We start from the raw sequence: 23935 nt of genomic DNA, 5'->3' as shown, positions 1-23935 counted from the left end.
TTCTGTGAGCAGACCAAGTAGTGACCAGCAGTTCCAGCTGCTGTGTACGATATATGGAGTGATCCAGCAGGGTGATGTGCCAAGCAGCAGCGTGCTTCAGGCCATGATGGAGCGGGTTCTGCTCCCTCTCGTCTCTCACTGTAGCACCAAGACGCTCACTGAGTTCTTTGTGGCCAACGTTGCAGGCATCATGGCTTTGCTTCTCAGTCGCTTCACCAAGGTTTGAGTGTGGCGTATTTCTTCTTTCATCATGCTGTCATTGCCCAAGTCTAGTTTTATCGCGATCTGGGTAACACTCATGTGTACGGTATCCCTGTTTTTTTTTTCCAGACAAGTGTATCAACATTTGAGATCCAGTTGTTGAAGAAGAATGGCTGCTTTAAGTTGATGGAACTCCTGTATTCTCGGCTTCCCAAAGAGGAAGTTTATTCTAAGGAATCGCGCATCAATTCGGCCTATTGTGGTGCAGACAAAACTGAAGGAAATGAGCTGTCAAAGAAATTGCTCAAGTAGGACCACTCCCTCCTAGATATGCATGTATTTATTTAATTATTTTTACTAGTATCTCACGACTTCATGATGAAGAGGAAGCTATTCACTTCTTCGTACAGGTCCTGTTTTGAAACGTTCACAGAGAATATGGCCGGAGAGACTCAGCTCCTGGAGCTGAGGAGGCAGTACCACTGTGCTGCGTACAACTGCGCCATCGCTGCCATCAGCTGCAGCTTCAGTGAGCCCAAATTCTATTGTGGCTTCCTCTTTAGTGACAAACCAGAAAAGGTGTGGGCAAACTGCATAAATCGACCCCGTCGTTGTCATTTGTGTGTCACAAATGAGTTAAGATGTTGTCTCCTGTTTTTAAACTTGCACAGAACCAGTTCATTTTGGAAAATATCATTGACATTGAAAGGACCTACAACTTCCCTGTTGTCATTGAGGTACCGTACGTTAACAGTTTATTTTTTTTCAGATTAGAGAAATACTATCAGGCAACATTTTTTCCCCATCCTTAATGTCCTCTTGGTACAGGTCCCTCTCGAGAGAAAGAAGAAATATACTATGATTCGAAAAGAAGCAAGCGAGGAGAACGGAGGTACATTATTTTAACCTGCACCCAACTATGTTTATTACTGAAATGTTTACCGTAACAGAGCGCAGCAGGTTATAAGCCTAACCGAGTACATTTATAAATGTAATACCATTTGGTACATGCGTACGCCGCAGCTGTGTGAGTGCCCACATTGAAACTCACATTCAAATATAAATATTTCCAAAGAAAAACGGTACACATATGCAGTTTAACGCTAGCGCCGCGCTAACGCTAACAGGGCTGGTTAAAATAAAACTTACCAGTTAATATCACTGAGACATGCCAGTAACACAGCAGCAACACGCTTGCGCAGCGCCGGTAGAAGTCACTTCCTCGGCACATATATTCATTCTTACCTTTTCTCCTCGAGTATTCCCTTACGGCCGTTAGAAAAAATGCACAAATTAGTTGCACAGGGTTCGCACGCGTCCCTAAAAGTCCCTAAAAAACCCTAAATTTTCCGAGGTGCATTTAGGGGCTCCTAAAAGTCCTTAAAATCGGTCAAGCCCCTAAAAAGGCCTTAAATGATAAAAAATCAAAGGGAGGACCTCTACCGCCAAAATTCTCCTGAAAAAAAAAAAATCTTTTATTTAAAAAAAAAATAGCGATCCGTCTGGCGTCTAAAACAGCCGGAAATTGTCAACGGAAGTCACCGTGTTGACAACGAGTCGCCATCTTGTCGTTGATATTCCATTGTTCGTTTCCGTGACTCGGCATTTCACTTCGTCTTCGTTACGTCTTTCATCGATCCAACTCGTATCATGGGGAAGTACATTTTTCAAGATGCTTGGGTTGAAAGTAAGGAGCTTGGAAGCTGGGTTCGTTGAGATGAAAAAGATCGGCACATGTTTTACTGCCATCTGTGCAAGCAGTGCTACCAGCTTGGTAAGATGGGCGTCAAAGCGCTGGAGTCGCACCGGAAAAAAAGGAGACACGCTGATTTGGCGAAGACTCTCTCATCTTCCGTTGGTATGAATCTGTTTCTAAAATATAAAAATAGTGAAGCATCAACTTCAGGCAGTGGTACTAGCAGTGCATGCGCACCTACAGTTGTCCAGCCATCGACTTCAACCAGCCAGAAGTCAGACTCTATGAACGTAGTTCAATACACGAAGGCGGACTCGTTAAAGGCAGAGATCGTGTGGACTTTAAAAGTGATCTGGAGCCATTACAGTTACAAATCTTGTGAAAATAATTCCAAAGTGTTTGCAGTCATGTTCCCAGACAGTGACATTGCTAAAAACTACCACTGTGGGGAAAGGAAGACTTCGTACCTGGCTACATTTGGCATCGCTGCCCACTTTTCATCTCTACTGCCTCAAAGCCAAAAAAGCCAGAATAGAGACTGACATATCTATGCTTATTGAGAAGGCTGACAGGCTGTGTGAGCAGGCAGAAGAAAAGAGGAAGCTGAGGTTTATCACCGAGCCCAATGCACTCAGAGGCAGAGCAAAGGACAAGAGAGCCTCTTTGGCACCTCTGCAGCAGCAAATAGAGGAGGCACTGGGTAGGCTCAAGGAGCTAGACTCGTAGGGGTGCTGAGACAGACATCAGTAGAAGACATTTGTGTATATAGTTGCAATTGTAGTTAGAATCAGTTTTTCTGTATACTGTTATGTGAAGACCTTGACAATGGTCATATCAATGAGAACTACCACAAGGGGCGACAGGTGATCACTGTAACAGGTACTGAGGTACTGGAACCTTTGATGAACCAAGAACAGCCGATGGCTTCATTGGGTGAGTCTTTTTTCCTTACTCTTGATTTCCCACGATGGCCCTAAATTTTTCGTGTCGGCCCTAAATTTTTTCCGTGTCAGCCCCTAAGAATGGCCCTAAAAAGCCCTTAAATTTTTTGGGTCCGACTGAGTATGAACCCTGTTGCATCACCGCATAAACCGGAGGGTTGAAAGCGTGTGGGAAAAAGTCGCAGCTTGTAGGCCGGAAATTACCTTAAAGTACTTTGCGGTGACTTATGTGCCATAACATGTAACATTAGTTCCACTTTGCCTTTCTGTGTAACGCAAAAGACTTTTGTGTGGTGTCTAAAGAGGCGCCAGTATATTTGTCCTCCCAGTCCTACATGGCTGACAGCAGTCTGAGCGAGGAGATGAGTCAGTTTGACTTCTCAACCGGAGTTCAAAGCTTTTCCTACAGCTCCCAGAGACCTGAAGGATTGAGACGGCCTGCAGCAAAAGTGGTGAGCTGAATATTACCATGTTTTGTTGTCCTGCGTCCTTTACATGAGCTGGTTATTATACATCCAGCAGACAGAGGAAGCATCTTATTCCCCAGATGCGACAATGGACCTGGAAATGGACGAGCTAAATCAGCATGAATGCATGGCGACCATGACAGTTCTCATTGGTCACATGCAAAGGAACAACATAACTCCGAAAGTTGAACAGGTTGAGAAGCCAAATGTATTTGGAAACACTGTTGCCGTTGTTTTTTTAAATACTTTCCCATTTTTGATGAAATAGGGAAATGTGCCCAGTGAGCTTCCTCCATGGATGAAATTTCTACATGGAAAACTGATGAATCCAGCAACACCACTCAATATCAGACTCTTCATTTCCAAACTTATCATCAACACAGAGGAGGTTAATATGTTATTTGACTATATTCCTCCTTTGACATGTCCGTGACTCCTTCATTCTGGTATATGCTATATAAATATTTGCATAATTTTACTAACTTATGTTGCTAATCAAGACCAAAATGGCCCAGCCGGATGTTCTGAACGTGAAATGGCCACTGAGCTTCTGGTGTCATCAGCAGGTTTCAGAGAGAGTGGAAGAGTCACAGAAAGGCATAGAAGTGGACGTCCTTTGAAATTGAAATTGAATTTGCGGGTGGGAGTGGACTCTGTTTGGATCGTAGTTAGAGAGCAGAAAGTTGTTGAAAAAGTTGCAAAACCGATTGAACATTCCAATGTGTGAGCATTCATTGGTCAAATAAAGCTATTATTTTTATATTTATCTGTAGGTCTTTCGACCGTATGCCAAGCACTGGCTGGGCCCACTCCTGCAGCTCGTCGTATCTGGAAGCAATGGAGGGGAGGGCATCCATTTTATGGTTGTGGATATTGTGGTCACGGTGTTGTCTTGGACAAGCTTAGCGAGACCCAAGGTTGTGTATTTTCATATTCACAGCTGAAATATTCTATGGATAATGTACTTTTTATGAAGAATGTTTTGGCATTTGTAACCATATTTTCCATTCACAGGGCAATGTCAGGGATGAAGTGCTCGCCAATCGGTTGTTTGAGTTTCTTATGAAGCATAGCTTTAACCCAAGAAGATCTGTGTTTCGCCACAATCTGGAGATCATTCGCACTCTGGTCGAATGCTGGAAAGACTGTCTGTTTGTACCTCACAGGTAGGTAGTCCTTAAAAGATTTATATTCTATATCAATATTTTCTCATTTGCCCACTAACTGGTATTCTCACTTAATGTCTTTTTAGTCTGATATATGAACGCTTCTGCAGCACAGACCCGGAAAGTAAAGACAACTCTGTTGGACTTCAATTGCTTGCAATTGTCCTGGCCAACAATCTCCCAGCGTATGATGCCTCCTGTGGAATTCAGTATGACAGGTAAACCCGTGTGGAATGAACATGGCAAGGGTCTCTTTGTCCAATGTAGAAATGAATCACCTCAGTCATAGTAATAATGTAATTACACCAATGTCTTACTTATAAGGCATTATGAATAACTCCTGAAAAATGCATTCAAATGCTTTTTTTTTCCGGAAGATGACAACAAGTTTGCTTTGTAACTAATTTTATCACCGGTTTATGTTTCCGCTTTGCTGTGCTCAGTCAGCGCGCAGTACGCAGCAGCACAATTCGTCAACACACAGTAAAGATTCCTGTTCCTAATTTTCTACTTCTATCATGCTGCATGTCTTCATAGGTACATCAAGTCCCTCACCAACAACCTCACGTTTGTAAAGTACAAAGATGTCTACTCGGCTGCTGCTGAAATTATTGGACTCATCCTGAAGAACATGACTGACAATGAAAACGTATGCAATTCTCCCCGCTTTCGTTATTACTGTTATAATTGAAAGACCGTGTGATGAATAAGTTCATTCATATAATGAAGCTTTATTTATGTTACAAAAGCAGGGAGATATAGTTCTAACCTTTCCAAATGATTCCCATAGCATCATCAAGAACTTCTCAATCTCGCTGCGAGTCAGATAACAAGCCTGAAGAAAAAAGAAATGAATGATAAATTCGTTATTTGTGTGAACAAAGTGTCAAAGCACTTTCCACGTTTTATGGATAGGTGAGCGTTTCCTCTGTACATATCGGTCAAAATGTCTGTACAGTTCGGTTAGCTAGTTCCAGTTGCTCCACACTTTCCTCTTTGGCTCTCGCAGGTTTGTCAATCTTGTCTTCTACCAGCTGCCAAAGATGCACGGCTTATTGAAGTTGAACTGTTTGGAGTGCGTGTTGAGTCGAGCTGATGCCATTCCAGATATTTTTTTGCAGCTCAAGACCACAGGATTCATTCAGATGATGGCTCATCGGTAAGGTTTTTTTTTCGCATTTTAGGTTTGGCCTAAAATTTCATCCAAACACTGACTGACCAAAATTTTTTGCGAGTGCAGTTGTCTACTTGGATGATTCAGATTCTGACACGTGATTTATTTGTTTTTTTTATGTGTGCTTTACGTGCATTAAGAGATGAAGCGATCCAGAGAGTGTGTCTTGAAATCATCCACAAAATTCTTGCTCGCCTGACACCGCCTGAGCTTCAGGAGTTCCTTGGAGCGGTGACATCGTTCATTTCCCACCCTTCGCCAGTGTGCCGAGAGAGAATGTATGACATCCTCATGTGGATCCAGGACAACTACAGGTATGCAGCATTACTACATCTACCTCCACTAGAGTTATTGTTTTTTTTTTTTTTTTTAATGAATAACAGAAAAGAAATTGCTTGACTTTACTATTAATTTAGTTTTGGGGTGTTTTGACCACTTGACTGTTGTTGTCTTTTCTAGTGATCCAGAGAGCATGACAGACACCACCTCACTGGAAGTTTTGAATGCAGCTAAAGAGACACTACTTCAAGGGTTTTCTGAAGAAAACCAAGGTCTACAGTAAGTATCGTAATTTCCGGCCTGCAGATCGCACCAGGTTATTTGTAAAGTAAATGCCATTTGGTACTTACATAAGCCGCATCTGTGTAAAAGCCGGAAGTGCCCACATTAAAACATGAGGTATTTACAAAGAAAGGCATTACACAGAAAGCTTTTTCAAAGTTTTAATACCTTAGCTTAGCTTAACATAGCAACAACACGGTAGGACGAACAGGGCTGGTAAAAAAAAAAAAAATAACATACCAGTAAAAGTCAGAGACACGGCAGTAAAACGGCAGCAACACACTAGCCCAGCGCTAAAACTAGCGCTGCGCTAACAGGGCCGGTTAAAAAAAAAAAACATACCGGTAAAAGTCACTTCCTCGGCACAGATATTCCACCGGTCTCACTCTTACCTTTTCAACTCGAGTGCCCCCATGAAGTCGTTAGAAAAAAAATGAACAAATTAGCGGCATCACCGGAAAAGTCGCACGGTTAAAGAGCATGAAAAATGTCGTGCCTTATAGTCCGGAAATTACTGAAAGACGGACCTCTCCCAAGGTGGGCTGAATTCGCTCTGCACATCATCAACAATGACAACTACTCAAAATGTTGACTCTGTTAAACATGCTTTTGTTTTGACAACCATCCCCATCTGCTGTCCTTCCTTTCAGGTTGTATGTTCGTAATTTCTGGAGTCAGGAGAAGCGCCTTCCAATCTCGACTCTGGAGCGAATGTTGACAGTGCTTCATTCATTGTACACCTGTCAAATCGAGAGGTGCTTCTTAAGCCTGGCAACCAATCTCTTGTTGGAAATGACGAGTCAGAGTCCTGACTTCAAGAGAAATATATTTGAGTATCCTCTCTCGGAGTGCACCTTCCAGGTTGGTTTTGTAGTCGCAGGGTTGACCTGTTTTGGACTGATCTTAGAACTGTTCTTCTTCCGCTCACTAGGATTATTTGATTGATTCCAACTGGCGCTTGAGGAATACGGTCATGACTCCAATGTTTGTTGAAACGCAAAGTTCTCAAGGCCCTCAAAGCTTGGCACTGTCCCAACCGGGACCCATGAAGGGGAAGCTTCGAGCTACTCAGACCTCACTTCAGTTTACCCAAACCCAAATACCTGGTATTCCTAATTAATCACTATCCAAAAAGTATTTTGTGTACTTACTACATGATAATCGAGACAAATTTTGGGTCTTTTTTCAATGACTTCCGACAGGTCGACACACGGCATATAATTGGCTCACTGGCAGCAGTGTGGACACATTTGCAGAGTATTCCGTGTCTGAGTCGTTGTCCTCCTTGCTGGTGTTTGAAAAGAACGCGGCGAGGAAAAGTACAGCAAGACGACCTGTAGGAGAAGGCTTTGGACAAGGGCGCCTCACTGCGGTAACAGACGAGGTGGACAGTCATGTAAAAGGTCCGTGACCTATGTCCGTTAGGTCTGCAGGATCAGTGTTTTAAATGCGTTCTCTCAACTTTCAAATGACCCCAGGAGGGCAATGAGAAATGTCGGGAATTGTGTTCTGTCGTCAACAGCGGAGAATGAGAAACGTCAAAAAATCCTTCAGTTGAGACGCAGATTTCTCAAGGACCAGGAGGAAAGCCTGATTTTTGCGCAGAAGGAAGTCCAGAAACAAAAGCGACTGAAGGTAATAAATGCCCAAAGTTTTGGAAAACACAATGCATCGTATATGATGTACAACAACATATTTATAATTTAATTAAGTATGGTAGATGCACAATTGCATACTATAAAATAAGTTCTACTACCTACTACATTTAGTGGTTGATTCATTCTCAAATTCGTACATAGGTAAACTAGACAACCAGAATTACGAACAATTGACCCCTCCGTACAGGGCACTTAACCACGCCCCCTGAAGTGATGTCACGCCACGTGCGCTCACGTAAGACAAACAGTAAAAATGGCAAATACAATACAATACATTCTTAACTGAGAGAGACGCCATGCTTCTGATTTCATTCAATCATTCACACGTAGCAATGTTATGCTAGCGGAGAACGTCTCATTCATTTATACGAGACTTGTATTAAAAATCAAATTTAGGGCATATCCTCGCGCAAACACAGTCTGGTTAAGCTTCGGCCGCGAGCCAGCAAGAAATCAATACGTTTGTGCAGTCCGATCATCGCTAAATATCGCTCAACAAAGAATAAGTGTGTCAATCGTTCACACGTAGCAGTGTTATGCTAGCGGAGAACGTCTCATTCATTTATACGAGACGTGTATTAAAAATCTAATTTAGGGCATATCCAGGTGCAAACACAGTCTGGTTAAGCTTCTGGCCGCGAGCCAGCAAGAAATCAATACGTTTGTGCAGTCCGATCATCGCTAAATATCGCTCAACAAAGAATAAGTGTGTCAATCGTTCACACGTAGCAGTGTTATGCTAGCGGAGAACGTCTCATTCATTTATACGAGACGTGTATTAAAAATCAAATTTAGGGCATATCCAGGTGCAAACACAGTCTGGTTAAGCTTCTGGTCGCGAGCCAGCAAGAAATCAATACGTTTGTGCAGTCCGATCATCGCTAAATATCGCTCAACAAAGAATAACTGTGTCAATCGTTCACACGCAGCAGTGTTATGCTCGCGAAGAACTTTGAATTCATTTATACGAGACATCTATTGAAAATCAAATATAGGGCATACTTTCGTGCAAACATATGTGTTCCGGTTGATATTAGATGGATTTAGTTGATGATGCGGTCTTCCACAAAGTTTGATCCATCGAAGGCATTTTTCGTACTGGGTCTTCGGTTTTGGAAAGGGTACGAATCGAACTCCACCAACTAGCCTTTCAGGATACCTGTCGTCACTGTTACAAAGTCCGTGACTACACCTCTTAACCATATTTTTTGTTAAATAACCCAAATACGAGATAAAACGCTAACTAAACCTATACTGGACCATTCAATGTTGTCAGAGAAAATGGCGGGAGCAAAAACGGGCTTTGGTCTATGCAGATCTCTGGCCTCTGATTGGTCAGTGACGCGGATTGCGCAATATCCACGGAGGGGTCAATTAAAAAATACCGCTTATGTTGTATCCAAAAGGCATTTATTTTGATCCACATACACATTGCTCTATTTTCCATGACATTCCCCATGGACACAGATTTATTATATTGGTTTGTGTAAGTGATCAATTTTTCCACAAACGCTCCATCCATGATATAACATCAGCAGCAACGTGATATCGTACTCTGGTGATGATTTACAACCCAGCCAAACTGTATTGCAATTACTGTTTAATAATTAGCATGCGATTAGCGAACGTCGTCTCGGATACTCGATACTCGGATACTTTTCAATGTTCCTCAATGTTCAGTGCTTCTCTGTGGTCTATAGGAGCAAAAAGCGGATCACAGACTGCGAAAAGAGGCCCAGGTGACACTGTATCGCAACTACAGAGTGGGAGACTTTCCGGATGTCCAAATCCCATACAGTAACATTATTGCCCCCCTTCAGGCTGTTGCACAGGTGACCCTTCCAGCATGGTGTGGCTTCTAAATATTTGAATGTCTGAAATAATGGCCTTCTCCCCTCCCTCTTAGAGAGATCCAATTCTGGCCAAACAGCTGTTCAGTTCACTGTTTACTGGCATCCTCGAAGAAATGGAAACCCAGAAACCCAGGCAACAAGCAATGGAAATTAAAGAAGGCCTTCGATGCACCATGAACAAATTCCTTGGCAAGAGTACGCTCTGCTTCCCACCGTTTGTAGCCTGTGTGCAGGTATGCTTCTGGTACTCTTTAAGTACATAAAACCTTTACGTTGAGACTAGGTTACATGTAGGGATGGGCAATATAGCCTTAAAATAGTTATTCTTCATATAAATCTGATTTCCAATAGTCAGTTTTCTCTATTATACAAAAATCATATGACTTAAAAGCAGCATTTGTTCATTTTCCTCTTCCGAAATTGCCTTATTTTTCCTGAGACCAAACAAGCTTTGAAAGCACATTTGTATTAACTTGCATCAACTTCCACAGAAATATTCAAAAGGGAAACATTCTTATTCATAAAACATAACTCTACAAATATTTTTTTTCCCCCGTAAGGACATGTGCTACCAGCATAAAGACTTGCTGCATATCGATCCAGCACTCGTCAGCTCCACGAGCCTCGCGAGTCTCCAGCAGCCGTCGGGCGTCCTGTTATTGGAAGAAGGCCTGCTGCACTGTGACATCCAGGATGAACCTCCGACCAAAAGGTCACGGGGACGAAAAGAAATCCCCCCAGATACTATAAAATGGGTCCACCTTGCAAGGTAATCACTACTTGACTTGAGCATTAGACAGTACAGCCTCAGTTCTCGAACGTTCCCGTCCGTTCTCAAACGAAAATTTTGAGATTTTTTTTTGCCTCTGTTTTCGAACAAAAATCGGTACTCGAACAACCCCGACAAAACCCGGAAATAACATAACGCGCGCAGCGCAACCAGCATGACCCACCCACGACCCGCTTTATTATTCTGTATATCACAACCTCTGTACCCAGACGTGTTCCGGTAGGGACTGTTTTTTTTTTTTTTCTTCCGATTGTGGAATATTAACCCCCATCATGGCTCCAAAGAAGGCAAGTTGGAAGCTCACTACCGAAGAACTCCTGCACCTTCAGGAGGAGCAGAAAACAATGTTGGAGGAGGAGATGTCGTCAGATGAGGCTGAAGGCAAGAAGGATGTCCCAAGTGCTGACATCAAAGCTATCTGTGCCAAATGGAACGAAATCCATAATTTCGTAGAACTTCATCACCCCAGTAAAGCCAAATGCAGCAGAGCACTCAAAATTCTCAGTGCTTAAAAGACGTCAGAAACAAGTAACTTTGTGAAAAGGGGGGCAAGTCAGTTGATAGTTTTGCATTGCTTTTTTCTTGTGAACTTTAATAATGCTCTCTTCTATTAGTACTTCTGCATTTTTGTTTTGTTTCGTTAACTCAACTTACGGGTTAATGTTTTTGGGTCTTACTTTTTGTAAAAAAAAAAAAGTGCTTCCCTCCCCCCCATCACATAGTTATTCTGCATTTTTGTTATTAAAAAAAATGAGTTTACAAGGCTGGGGGGTGAGTCACTACAGATACGACAATGAACTCCCAGCCTAGCCTACTCAACTACTAAAGTATACGTTTTAAGCAAAAAATAAATATATTTCTCAAATTATTTTATTATATACAGTATTTAAACTTTACATGTATTCCTACTATGAAGTTTATTATCAGGAAAAGCTAAAGAAAAAGCTTTAAAAAGACCAATTTTCGAGGCTTGGAACGCATTATTTCTTTTTCCATTCATTGTCATGGGAAATATTGATTCGGTTTTACAACAAATCACTCCTCAAACCGCCTTCGAGAACCGAGGCTGTACTGTACCACAATGACAGCTGTATAGTGGGAAGTTTAGAAAGTTTCTGTTCAACAATAGCCATTTATTATAAAGTATTTTAGGGAACAGTTTGGTTAAAGTGGTCATGTTTTTATTTTTTCTCAGTTTGAAGGTTGACGCATTGAGGTCAAAGGTCACCCTTTACTTGATAATTATTTCTTTGCCCTACAGACTTTACAGAGATTTGGAGGATTATGATGTTGTACGCGCCATCTTTGGCGGGAAAGTTGGCACCATGCCGATCACCAGTGCGGCTCTGCAAGCTGAAGCCAGCACCGACTTTGCTGAAGCTGCTAAACTATACAATGAGGTATGAACCCTCTTATCTCCCCCCCCCCCCAAAAAAATATATATTTTGGTGCACATAAATTGATATTCTGTTTTCTGACAGGCTCTTAACACTAAAGAGTGGCCTGATGGCGAGCCCACTGACTCTGAGAAGGACTTTTGGGAAATAGCTGCAATGGAGGCCTACAACCATTTAACTGATTGGAAATCTCTAAAGTACTGTTCCACGTTTTACATTGATGAAAATACTCCTGCTAACCTTGAGAACATGTGGCTTGAGCCTCTCTACCAGGTTAGTTAATTGACATTTTACGATCTAGTACTGGGGTGTCAAAGGGATTTTTATCGTTGGTCACATTGTAGTCACGATTACGCTCATATGACCGTTACGACGGGAAGAAACACTTACAGTAAACATATCATTTCCTGTCAAAATGTAATGTGTCAGATGGGCCCTAATTTGTTTCATTGCAAAGCTTTTACTATCCAGTGTCGTTTTTGTATTTCAGGAAATGTACCTGCCGCACATGATTCGGAGCATGCTCAAGCTGCTGCAGTTGGGTGAGTGGGACCAAAGTCTTCTCAGCTTCATGGACCAAGCCATGAAGGTGGAGGAGCGCAAAAAGCTGCTGGAGAACCATTACAGCAAAGAGCTCAGCTTACTGTACATCCTCCAGGAGGACTACGACCGTGCTAAATACTACACCAACTCTGCCATGCAGCTCTTTATGGAGGTATTCTTTTCATCTGAAAGGTGATTGGACAACTTTTTTTTTTCTTTCTACTCCTGTCTGCTCTTTCCAGAATTACTCAAGTGTCGATGCGCTGCTGACTCAAAGTCGCCTAACCATCCTGCAGTCAGTGCAGGCCTTGACGGAAATCCAGGACTTCCTGCAGTTCATCAAAGGAGAAGGTGAGGAGATGATTAGCTGGCTAGAATTGTCTCAAATAGAGTCTTCTGAGAGCACATTACTGCTGTTTGTCTCTCCAAGCCGACCGAACACTCATTGTGATTCTTGCATTAGTGTCTGTGGCATCACTCAAGCGGCTCATCGGTTCATGGACTGAGCGGTATCCTGATTCTAAAATGGATCCGGTGAATGTCTGGGATGATATAATTACATCCCGGTAAGGAGGGGGGAAAAAGGTAGCATTATTTTATAAGTTCAGAGCACAGAATCTCTCGTTTTGATATCTTCTTCCCAGATGTTTCTTCCTGGATAAAATCAGGGAAAAGCTTCAACGCCTTTCAGACAGTGACAGCATGGAGGTGGACGGCGGCGAAGACACCACGGAGGACCTTAACACGTTGGTGAATAACTGCAAGTTCAGCATGAAGCTGCACATGGCCGACAGCGCGAGGAAGCAGGTGAGCGAGTTCCAAAAAGTGTTTGCCGCCACATGGCGGGCCTTCATTATATCTTCAAACATTTATGTTGCTTTCAGAACAACTTTTCTGTGGCCACCAAGCTGATGAAGGAACTCCACAGAGATGCCAAGACAAAAAGAGAATGGTTGCTGCGCTGGGTCCACAGTTTCAGCCGCTACAGCCATAAACGCAGCCGAGCTCAGGGTCCTTTGGAGCAACTCAGTGTCATGCTGAAGACCGTCCCGCTTTTGCGTGAGTGAAGGACTTGAACCTTGACCCGCCAGTTCCCAAACCGAAGTCATAGCAGATGCGCTACTGCCGCTCTTGATGGTCAATAAAATGGGTTAAAAACACCATGTTATACTCAAACCGCATTTCTACAACGTTCCGGATTGTGTGAAACAAATGTTTTCTTGCAGAGGATATTCAGGCTGACTGCCAGAGTGCCCCGTCCGAAGTGTACAGACAGCAAAAGATCCTTCAAGGAACATCTTTCCACATCATGGCCATGGCCGTCGGCAGGAGCCCCTCAGTTCTGGAAACTATAGAAGCGGACAAAGCAGAAAGAATTGTCAAACTTTCAGAAAGCGTTTGGCCTGTTCAGGATCTGAAGGTGCACTAATTGTTGACATTTTCACTGCACTGCATTAGTTTAAGTGTCTGTGTTGTCAAGGCGGAATTCAGTGATCTGTTTCCCCCTGCAGGAAGTGCAAGTGGGGCTCCAGTTGCGAGCCTTGGCGCTGATGCGAGATGCCACCAGAAAGGCCGATGAGGAGCTGCAGACTTTTAAAGGGGAATGTGTGGAAAGCAGCAGCATCGTGGAAACATACATGTGTTTGGCTGATTTCTGTGATAAACTGCTGCGTCGGGAGGACGAGGACGAGGGCGATGCCAGTAAGTTTGTACATTTAGGCAATCGCATTTTTTCATTGTTAATCATCAGGCTGAATCAAAATGTTGATATTTTTTGGCCGTTGTCGTCGTAGAAAGTCAATTCCCAGACCTCTTGACACTTCCGGTTTATGTGGTCGAAAATATGTTGAAAGCCCTGAGGTTGAACTCCGAGGACGCTCGTCTCAAGTTTCCCCGACTACTTCAAATCATTGAGTTGTATCCTTCTGAGACGCTGGACCTCATGATGGACAAGGTTCAAGATGCAAAATGAAACATAATTGACCTTATCTTCTTGGAAAATGATCATATATTTTTACTGCATGTTCTCACAGAACTCTCCTCACAGATAAAAATCTAAGCGGCGTAAACAATCAGAGAGGTACAAACGATATTCCACGCGTTGACTTCTAAAATGCTTGTCATCTGTTTGTATGTAGCTGGCATCCGTGCCCTGCTGGATGCTCATTGGTTGGATCAGTCAGATGGTGGCCCTGTTGGACAAGCCCCAAGCTGTGGCCGTGCAGTACTGCATCCAGCAGATAGCAGAATCCTACCCTCAAGCTCTGGTTTACGCTTTAATGATCAGCAGCGAAAGTTACAGCTTTGAGGGCTCTGCCACTGGCCACTCTCAGCAAGAATTTGTCACCAGGTAGTCACACATCATCCAGCCGTCCATTTCCAATGCAACTTGTCCTCATTTCGGTCATGGGGGAGCTGGACTGTGCACAATAACCATTCACACTCATTCTCACCTATGGACACATTCTCTGATTTCATTTATTTATATATATGTTTTAAATCTTACCTTGAGACGTGGCTCTTTATGTAGAGTTTGCTGCCATCTTGGGAACCCTACAGGAAATTATGAACCTTTTGTACGCGTCAATTACTCAAAGATTTCTGCTAATCGCGGCAGGTCTCAGAGACAGGGCCGCATATCTTAAAAGTATTGTAATTATAATAAAGTATGTTGCATTTGTATCAACAGGATTAAGAGCACGCTGGATAAGGGAGGAGCGGTGAAGAAATTTGTGGATGCTCTGCAACAGCTCACAAATCCCGATATGATTTTCCGGGTAACAAGCGGAATTTCGGTTTTCGCCGCGCCTCGACGGGAATTTCATCTTATTGTTTGCCGGTTATTTGGTTCCCCCTCAGGACTGGTGGGAAAACGTGAAAAACGAATTGGGAAAAAGTGACTTCACCATGGAGAAAATGGAGAACATGTACAACGAAATGCACTCTTCACTTGGGGATTGCAAAAAAGACGGCCATGGGATATTTCGCAAGAAATTCATACAAGTTTGTACACGCTTTTGTCTTTTCTCATGGTTGTAGAGTATATACTAATATATTTCTGTTTGAACTTGTACAGTCAGAGTTGTTATACATTTTAAGGTGTGTGAGTAATTGTGCACGCGAGCATTTAAATGTAATCATAATCATAGCAATAAAAGGTCCTTTGTAAACATGGGGCGAGCATAAATCAGAATCGAAAATGTTTAGCCCTGCTAGAAATGCAACAAAACTGATGGGAATTTCGTCCACAGAAATTTGCAAAGGACGTGGAGACTTTGCTGGGGAAAAAAGGCAGCAAGCTTTTTGAGAAGAGAAGAGAGCAAGGCTTTGTGGAAAAGGTGGAACAGTTGACAATGACCATGCGGAACTTTCAGAAGGAACCCGGGAACCTGAAGGAGTACTCGCCTTGGCTGAGCGGGTTTCAGGCAGACTTGTTCAGGAATGAACTGGAGGTCCCAGGTCAATAGAATACGCCCGCCAATAGCATTGAGGTCATGCTGAAGAAACATCATTTTTTACTTTTCATTTGTTTCCATGAGGTCAGATAGTGTGCGTTGGTCATTTGATATTTTGACCCTTAAGTAAGTAAATATAAATGTTGAGTCCAGCAGAACAGTACAGCAAGTTTTATCACGTCTTACAGGACTGTTGCAACTGAACTTGGAGCCTGAAAATGTTGCTCTTCTTCTTCCTCTTCTAGGTCAGTATGATGGCAGATCCAAACCTTTGCCAGAGTATCACGCCAAGATAACTGGATTTGATGAGAGGGTAAGTATTACCTACTACTACTAACTAACTCTTCGTTTGTGGGTTTTATATTTTCTCACCTCTGGACCGTGGTTATAAAGTTGCAGCTCACTTCTAGAGATTTTTTTTTTTTTTTTCAATTAATTACAGCCCGGTGGAACAGTGTGATCCTTGTGAGGATAAGCAGTTCAGAAAATGGATGGATAGATGGATAATTACAGCTTGATTACATTTACACCACACTGGTGTCGCATGTACGACTTCAGCGGCATTCACCAAATGTTTGTGCGGTGTCGAAATTTGTGGCCGACAGGTCAAGGTCATGTCGTCCATTCGTCGTCCCAAACGTCTGATCATCCGTGGCGACGACGAGCGCGACCACCCCTTCCTGGTGAAGGGCGGGGAGGACCTCCGGCAGGACCAGCGCATCGAGCAGCTTTTTACCGTCATGAACATTTTGCTGAGTCGCGACGCGGCCTGCGCCCGCAGAGGCCTGCAGCTTCGGACATACCAAGTCGTCCCCATCAACACGAGGTAGCGTTTTACCGTAGCTTACAATTTCAGTTTTTATTTGGACTGCATGGAAAACTTGAAATCGCTCCCGTCCTTGTCTCATTATCTCCTTACGTCCGAATGCCATTATCTTGTTCCCATTGCAGAATTGGTCTCATTGAATGGCTGGAGAACACGTGCACTTTGAAGGAGTTTCTGTCGGCCACCATGACGGAGGAGGAGTCACTTAGGGCAGCCAGGTACACTTTAGCCATTGTATATCTTGTTTCTTTCGTGAATAATTGTCTTGATTGGAGTCCTGGCTGAACTGGAACCTACACTATACAGTGAAGAAAAGAAGTATTTGAACACCCTGCTATATTGCAAGTTTTCCCACTTAGAAATCATGGATGGGTCTGGAATTTACATCGTAGGTTCATGTCCACTGTGAGAGAGATCATCTGTAAAGAAAAATCCAGAAATCACAATGTATGATTTTTTTTTTTTTTTTTTTGTGTGATACAGCTGCAAATAAGTATTTGAACACCTGACAAAACCAATGTTAATATATGGTACCGCAGCCTTTGTTTTCAATTACAGAGGTCAAATGTTTACTGTCGTCATTCACCAGGTTTACACATACCGCAGGAGGGGTTTTGGCCCACTCCTCCACACAGATCTTCTGTAGATCAGACAGGTTTCTGGACTGTCGCTGAGAAACACGGAGTTTCAGCTCTTCTGAAGATTTTCTTTTGGGTTTAGCTCTGGAGACTGGCTAGGCTACGCCAGAACCTTGATATCCTTCTTACAGAGGCACTCTTTGCTTTTCCTGCCCATGTTCAATGCTCTGACTGAAGAAAAAGAGCTTGTTCCCCAAAATCTCAAAACATGGCTGCGATTATCCTTTCCTTAATACAGTGTCCCATGTGCAGAAAAACACCTCCAAAGCATGATGCTACCACCCCCATGCTTCACAGTAGGGGTGGTGTTCTTCGAGGTAGAACTTGCAGAATAGCAGGGTCTTCAAATACTTTTCTTCACTGTACCACCTGAGTGGGCAAGAGGCTTTTTTAGCCTACAAAGTACCTGTCTTGTGCTTTGAAAGACTTTTTTTGGTTGTTGTTTTTTTGTAACTTGGAATTTCCTGGTTTTCAGGTGTGCTGACATCTACAACGACTGGCTATCCACCTTTTCCCGAAAACGAGCTGAGTCTGGCATAAGACTGTATCCTATATCTTACATGTAAGTCTCCTAAGCCAATCCTTATTCATAAAGTGCTGTTATGCAGCTTATCATCCTTTTAATACCACGAAGCTTTGTGCCTCACCACAGCTGTTTTTAATGTTTGGCAGAAGAGCAAATCGCGCCGATGCTATGAGGAACTTTTCCAAAGTCCTGCAGCAAGTGCCTGCTGATCTCCTCAAGTCAGTGACCTCTCCGGATTGACTGGCGAGGAAGAAATCTGACATGAAATATCTCACCTCTTTTTCCATTTGTAGGAGAGCTTTCCTCAAGATGTGCAACAGCCCCGAGGCCTTTCTTTCTCTGCGCTCGCACTTCATCAGCTCGCATGCGCTACTGTGCATCAGCCATTGGCTGCTAGGCATCGGGGACCGTCACCTCTCCAACTTCATGATCAATACGGAAACGGGAGGCATGATTGGCATCGACTTTGGTCACGCATTTGGCTCAGCCACACAGGTAGAATGACAAACGTATCACTGAGGGTGTAGCAAAACACACGACTATTGTACTCACTGATCTAAAAAAAAAAAAAAAAGACTGGATAGCGCATACACATCGAACGGTATGTCGATTGGTTGAAGCCAGTTGGCCGCCATCTTGGTGCTCCCAAAACGTGATGAGGACATGCTTTACAGGTTGGATTATGGCGGGGTTATTCTCAAAGTTTGGCATGTAGAATTAAAACTGGTCGTGTGAGCTTGACATTTTTTTCAGTTCTGGTAACCTGAAGGATTTTTAATTTGACCTGGTAAGCCAAAAAAGCCTAACATAGAACACCGTGACTAGCAAGAAACCTTGCATATTACCTAGGGCCCGATTTCCGTGACATGTTAACTTTACCCAAAATACGCTGTGAAGCACTAACTATCATAACATAGAAAAAAACTAAGCACTTTTTTTTCATAAAAACATGAAATTTTAAGTCAATCTGTTCGATATATTTTTGGAAATAAAGACCCGCAATGGGAAAATACATGCTAAACGCATTGTTCATTTGTTGTCTCTGCGATGTCGTATTTCAGACCAGAAAATTCAAACTTATTTCCTCGCATTTAAAAATCAAATTAAATTAGCAGAATTCTGTATTATGAAATTCATCAAAAAGTGTGTTTTCTTGCTTATCCACTGATGAAGTTTGGGAAAATATTGACATCGCTTTTTCGCGAAAAACCGTCGGCCTACAAAGGTGAAGCAGAGAGTGAACCGTGAACAACAACAACCGTAAACAAAACTTTGTTCAAGTGAATTAAGCTCATCAGAAAGTTAAAAAAATAAAACTTTACAAACAAACTTTAACAGTGTCAAAGTAACTCTTTCTAACTACCTGTGGAAAGATTTCTCACATCCACAAAACTGGCGATTAACGCATGGTTGTTTTGGGAGTATCAAGATGGCGACTTCAATTTTGGTGCCCAATGAGCCATCCAGTCTTTTTTTTTTTTTTTTTTTTTGTGTTAGATCAGTAATTCTACTGGGAAGTCTTGAAACCGCGCCACCGGTGTTGTTTTTAATGACTCTCAGAGCAAGACGTTATCATCAATCTGACCTTCATATTAATCGGCGCGTCGCTCTAACTTGTGAGAATTTATCCGAAAAGAAATTGCAATCTTTTGGTTTGCGAAAGGGATCCAGGATGCTAATCTGTTGTGGTTCTTCCTCCCAGTTCCTTCCAGTCCCCGAGCTCATGCCGTTCCGTCTGACAAGACAGTTTGTCAATCTAATGGAACCCTTGAAGGAGTCCGGTTTGATCCAAAGTGTCATGGCGCACTCCCTCCGAGCGTACAGGAACGAACCGGACCTCCTGCTAAACACCATGGATGTGTTCGTTAAGGAACCGTCGCTGGACTGGAAGGTATGCGCGCAGTCCCAAACAATGTGATTCGTCTACACTGCTTTTTTTTCCCCCCGTTTCTTTTAATCACTGCAATCCATATCTTTGCCCTCATGCAGAACTTTGAAATGAAGCAACTGAAGAAGGGCGGTACGTGGACAGAAAGCGTGGACACCAAAGAAATCAACTGGTATCCTTTGCAGAAGGTGAACTTCGCCAGACGAAAACTGGAGGGCGCAAATCCCGCCGTCATAACCAGGTATGATCATTACATCATAACTTGTTAATAAGGGACGAGGAACCCCCGTTTGTCACGGAAGGCAACAGGTGAAAAAACTCGATAGAGATCAAATTTAAATATTTAATCCTTGATGCACCCTTGGCAGAGTGCTGGACGGGACAAACAGATACACAAATACAAAATGAAAACACTCGAGCAAAGGTGTCAAACTCAATTTTTTTCACGGGCCACATTGTAGTTCCGGTTTCCCTCAGAGGGCCGTTATGACTGTGAAATGATAAAAATGTTCAATTGTCTCATCATATTTACGTCCTCAATTTATGAACTAGTTTTGGAATCAGAAATCAAGGGTAATGTGGTTTCCAACTGGGAAGACAAAACTGCTTATGATATCTCAACTATATCATTTATGATATATGACCATTTGAAATTTTGGTACAGATTTTCACGAGAATCATTTAAATTGATACTGTAAATTTGGCTTCGCGGGCCACATAAAATCATGTGGTGGGCCGAATCTGGCCCCCGGGCCTTGAGTTTGACACCTGTGCACCAGGTAGCCAAAATTCACACCCAGACGCCCACAAACGGGTTAACTGGCCAAGTTGGGCCAACCGGCTTCAGGCCCTGCCCCTGTAAAGTACACTTACAACCAACCCTGTAGGTGTTGTTTGTGACTTTTAGCGTGTCTTAATGTACACACAATAGGATCATTGCATTTTAGTTAATTATCTAGTAATACGCCCAAGTTGTGGACCTTGTTTTTTCCAAGTGTCCCTGCTTGTCGTCCACGCTCTCCTTTTACTCGTTTCCTTCCTCGTCGACAAGTGAGGAGCTGAAGCTGGGCTTCGAGAAGGAGGCGGCCTTCCAGGGGATGCAGTCGGTCGCCCTGGGGACGCCCCAGCACAACGTCCGCGCGAGGGAACCGACGGCGGCGCTCTCCGTGGAGAAGCAGGTGGACTGTCTACTCGACCAAGCCACGGACTCAAACGTGCTCGGGAGAACGTGGGTGGGCTGGGAGCCGTGGTTCTGATTCACCCGCGTCGCCTTTGATGGCAAACGGGTCGGACGGGTGCGGTTACCCGAACTGCTAACGCGACTGAAGGTGGCAGCAAGTCGAATGGTGGAAAAAGACAACTCTCGTTCAAAATTAGAACTCATTAGCAGTAGCATTATCTTTTAGACCAATTCAACGTTTCCAACCCCTTTTCTTTTTGTTAATTATGACATCATCAAACACACACCATTAGTGAACGCTGATCTGTGCGAACCCTGCAGCTCGCCATACCTTGATGCGGTAGCCCTCATGAGTATACAAGCAATCACAAAGTACATTTTCCATAACTTGCACTCGTTATTATTTCAATGACTCTTTACCCGTTTTCTCGGAGGAAATCTGATCAGTCGATTGTCCGTGTCAATTTTTGTAATGTGAATGTGTGTAATGTTTGCTTGAGTTTTTGGTGGTGTTGTTTTGCCAATCACAATTAAATTTTAAGATCTGTTTGGAAAATTCGACTTTAGAATGGTTGCTCGGCTTAGAGATTAACGAAGAAGAAGAAGTGGCACACGGAGAGGACTGAGGAGAGGCCAACGTAGTACATTGAGATGCGACGTAGGGCAAAGGTAGAGGTGGCCAAGGCTAAACAAGAGGCATATGGCGACATGTACATCAGGTTGGATACGAAAGAAGGAGAAAAGGATCTCTCCAGGTTAGCCAGACGGGGATAGCGATGGGAAGGATGTGCAGCAAGTAAATGTGTTTAAGGATAGTGATGGAAATATGTTGACCGGTGGCAGTAGTGTGCTAAGTCGATGGAAAGAATACTTAGTTAATAAGAGAAGTTAATGATTGAAGAAAATTGGAGAGAAGGTAGACGAGAAGAGGCAAGCGTGAATGACCGCCAAGTGGCTTTGATTAGTCAGGGAGAAGTTAGAAAGGCACTGAACAGAAAGAAAGTTGGTCCTGATGACATACCAGTGGAGGTGGGGAAGCAATCTAGAGAGGTGGCTGTCGAGTCTTTGACCAACTTATTCAATACTAGCGGGAGAGAACATGCCAGAAGAATAGAGGAAAAGCATGCTAGTCCCCATTTTTAAGAACAAAGGCGATGTTCAGAGCTGTGGAGACTACAGAGGAATAAAGATGATGAGCCACACAATGAAGTTAAGGGAAAGAGTAGTGGAGGCTAGACTCAGTATACAAGTAAGTATCTGCGAGCAACAGGATGGTTTCATGCCTAGGAAGAGTACCACAGATGTATTACTTGCGTTGATGATGTTCGTGGAAAAGTACAGAGAAGGTCAAAGGGAGCTACATTGGGTCTTTGTGGACCTAGAGAAAGCCCATGACAAGAGTACCAAGAGAGGAACTATCGTACTGCATGCTCAAGTCTGGTGTGGCGGAGAAATATGTTGGAATAGTACGGGACATGTATGAGATGTGCCGTAGGTGTGTCAGAAGAATTTAAGGTGGAGGTGGGGACTGCCTCAGGGATCCGCCTTGAGCCCCTTCCTGTTTGCGGTAGTAATAGATAGGCTGACAGACGAGGTTAGACTGGAATCCTCTTGGACGATGATGTTCGCAGATGATATTGTGATCTGCAGTGAAAGCAGGGAGCAGGCGGAGGAACAATTAGAAAGATGGAGACATGCACTGGAAAGGAGAGGAATGAAGATTAGCCGAAGTAAAACAGAATGTATGTGCGTGAATGAGAAAAGTAGAGGGGGAAGAGTGAGGCTACAGGGAGAAGAGATAGCGAGGGTGGACGACTTCAAATACTTGGGGTCAACAATACAGAGCAATGGTGAGTGTGTTAAGGAAGTGAAGGAAAGGGTCGAAGCAGGTTGGAACAGCTGGCGGAAGGTGTCTGGTGTTCTATGTGACAGGAGAGTCTCCGTGAGGATGAAGGGCAAAGTCTATCAAACAGCAGTGAGGCCGGCCATGATGTAAGGATTAGAGATGGTGGCACTGAAGAAACAAGACAAGCCGAAAGGAAAAGAAGAAGATGGAGACACAACCTCTAACAAAAAAAAATATGTTGCATGCAGCTTTTCTACTTCCCAAAAATGCAAAAAGATTTCAATAAGTGGTGCTATATAGAAATGGTCTAAACTGAGAAACTAATGTCACTTTTGTGCCACTTGAGGATGATTGCCTTCACTATTTTATATTATCTTCAAAATTCAAATGAAATTGAGTTGCATGTGTTATAGACTACAATAATGCTGGAAAATTTTTGAAATGATGTTAGGCTTGTTTTTTCTAAATTACAAAAGCCTGGACTTCAAATCCAGTTTATTGCAGCATAATATACAAATTTGTACTGCCCAATCACTCTTTACATGATGTGAAAAATAACCACACAGCCAAAAAAAAGTAAACACATTTTTGTCAGCATCAATCAAAAATAGTTACCTAACATTATAATTGTGTCTTTAGCAAATGTGCATATTTTTGTCATACACTCGCAACAGATTACTACTGGGAGCTTTCTGTAGTTTTCACAGAATAATAATTACTATGTCGCAAGTCGATTCTCCTTTAAAAGTAAAGACAACGTGATTAAAGAAATCAGGAAACGTAGAAATATCTTAATGTTTAATTTCATCATGTTGACTGAGGCTGCTCGATTTTCTCTTTACAAATGGCTGCAGAACCCCATTCATCGCACTAAGTTACAAACAATACAAACGCAATTTAGAAAAAAAAGATGAACATGAGCTTTTTACCGATTTTAAAAAAAAAAAAAAAAAAAATCGGTAATAACTGAGAAATACATTTGCATATAAGATGTCAAAATAAGCATGTAACAGGGGAAACAAAAGTTGGAGATGTAGTGTAAATGTTGAGGTACCTTCATTGGAGGAGGAAAAGAATTGCATAAATATATTATCGTCTTAATTTCAAGCTGGGGGGGGGCGTGTACCAG

General features: G+C 42.9%; 1 protein-coding gene across 2 annotated transcripts in view; it reads left to right on the top strand.

Annotated features, from left to right (window-relative positions):
• The window catches only part of prkdc (protein kinase, DNA-activated, catalytic subunit), a 39292-nt gene extending 16785 nt beyond the window's left edge, over positions 1–22507 (top strand). Inside the window, exons 41-86 of one of the 2 annotated variants that reach the window (XM_061805189.1) lie at positions 13–220; positions 331–509; positions 612–780; positions 873–938; positions 1030–1093; positions 3142–3290; positions 3361–3498; positions 3574–3693; positions 4079–4222; positions 4320–4471; positions 4558–4689; positions 5009–5120; positions 5262–5386; positions 5481–5630; positions 5786–5959; positions 6105–6203; positions 6857–7067; positions 7138–7312; positions 7409–7609; positions 7729–7841; positions 9565–9696; positions 9771–9950; positions 10278–10486; positions 11769–11907; positions 11989–12177; positions 12395–12619; positions 12690–12798; positions 12911–13013; positions 13092–13254; positions 13332–13506; positions 13674–13867; positions 13959–14148; positions 14241–14401; positions 14586–14797; positions 15137–15224; positions 15307–15450; positions 15699–15906; positions 16148–16215; positions 16508–16728; positions 16854–16946; positions 17842–17928; positions 18039–18110; positions 18186–18387; positions 19595–19783; positions 19882–20021; positions 20832–22507. In XM_061805189.1, coding sequence (XP_061661173.1) covers positions 13–220; positions 331–509; positions 612–780; positions 873–938; positions 1030–1093; positions 3142–3290; positions 3361–3498; positions 3574–3693; positions 4079–4222; positions 4320–4471; positions 4558–4689; positions 5009–5120; positions 5262–5386; positions 5481–5630; positions 5786–5959; positions 6105–6203; positions 6857–7067; positions 7138–7312; positions 7409–7609; positions 7729–7841; positions 9565–9696; positions 9771–9950; positions 10278–10486; positions 11769–11907; positions 11989–12177; positions 12395–12619; positions 12690–12798; positions 12911–13013; positions 13092–13254; positions 13332–13506; positions 13674–13867; positions 13959–14148; positions 14241–14401; positions 14586–14797; positions 15137–15224; positions 15307–15450; positions 15699–15906; positions 16148–16215; positions 16508–16728; positions 16854–16946; positions 17842–17928; positions 18039–18110; positions 18186–18387; positions 19595–19783; positions 19882–20021; positions 20832–21036 — 6979 coding nt within the window. In that variant the 3' untranslated portion in view covers positions 21037–22507. Of the gene's footprint in view, positions 1–12; positions 221–330; positions 510–611; positions 781–872; positions 939–1029; positions 1094–3141; positions 3291–3357; positions 3499–3573; positions 3694–4078; positions 4223–4319; positions 4472–4557; positions 4690–5008; positions 5121–5261; positions 5387–5480; positions 5631–5785; positions 5960–6104; positions 6204–6856; positions 7068–7137; positions 7313–7408; positions 7610–7728; positions 7842–9564; positions 9697–9770; positions 9951–10277; positions 10487–11768; positions 11908–11988; positions 12178–12394; positions 12620–12689; positions 12799–12910; positions 13014–13091; positions 13255–13331; positions 13507–13673; positions 13868–13958; positions 14149–14240; positions 14402–14585; positions 14798–15136; positions 15225–15306; positions 15451–15698; positions 15907–16147; positions 16216–16507; positions 16729–16853; positions 16947–17841; positions 17929–18038; positions 18111–18185; positions 18388–19594; positions 19784–19881; positions 20022–20831 lie in introns of both variants that reach the window. The other variant, XM_061805188.1, reaches the window with a different exon arrangement.
• The last annotated feature ends 1428 nt before the right edge of the window (positions 22508–23935 follow it).

This window comes from Syngnathoides biaculeatus, chromosome 19, assembly GCF_019802595.1.
Source record: "Syngnathoides biaculeatus isolate LvHL_M chromosome 19, ASM1980259v1, whole genome shotgun sequence".
Classification (NCBI taxonomy): domain Eukaryota; kingdom Metazoa; phylum Chordata; class Actinopteri; order Syngnathiformes; family Syngnathidae; genus Syngnathoides; species Syngnathoides biaculeatus.
This window is presented reverse-complemented; position numbering and strand designations above follow the sequence as displayed.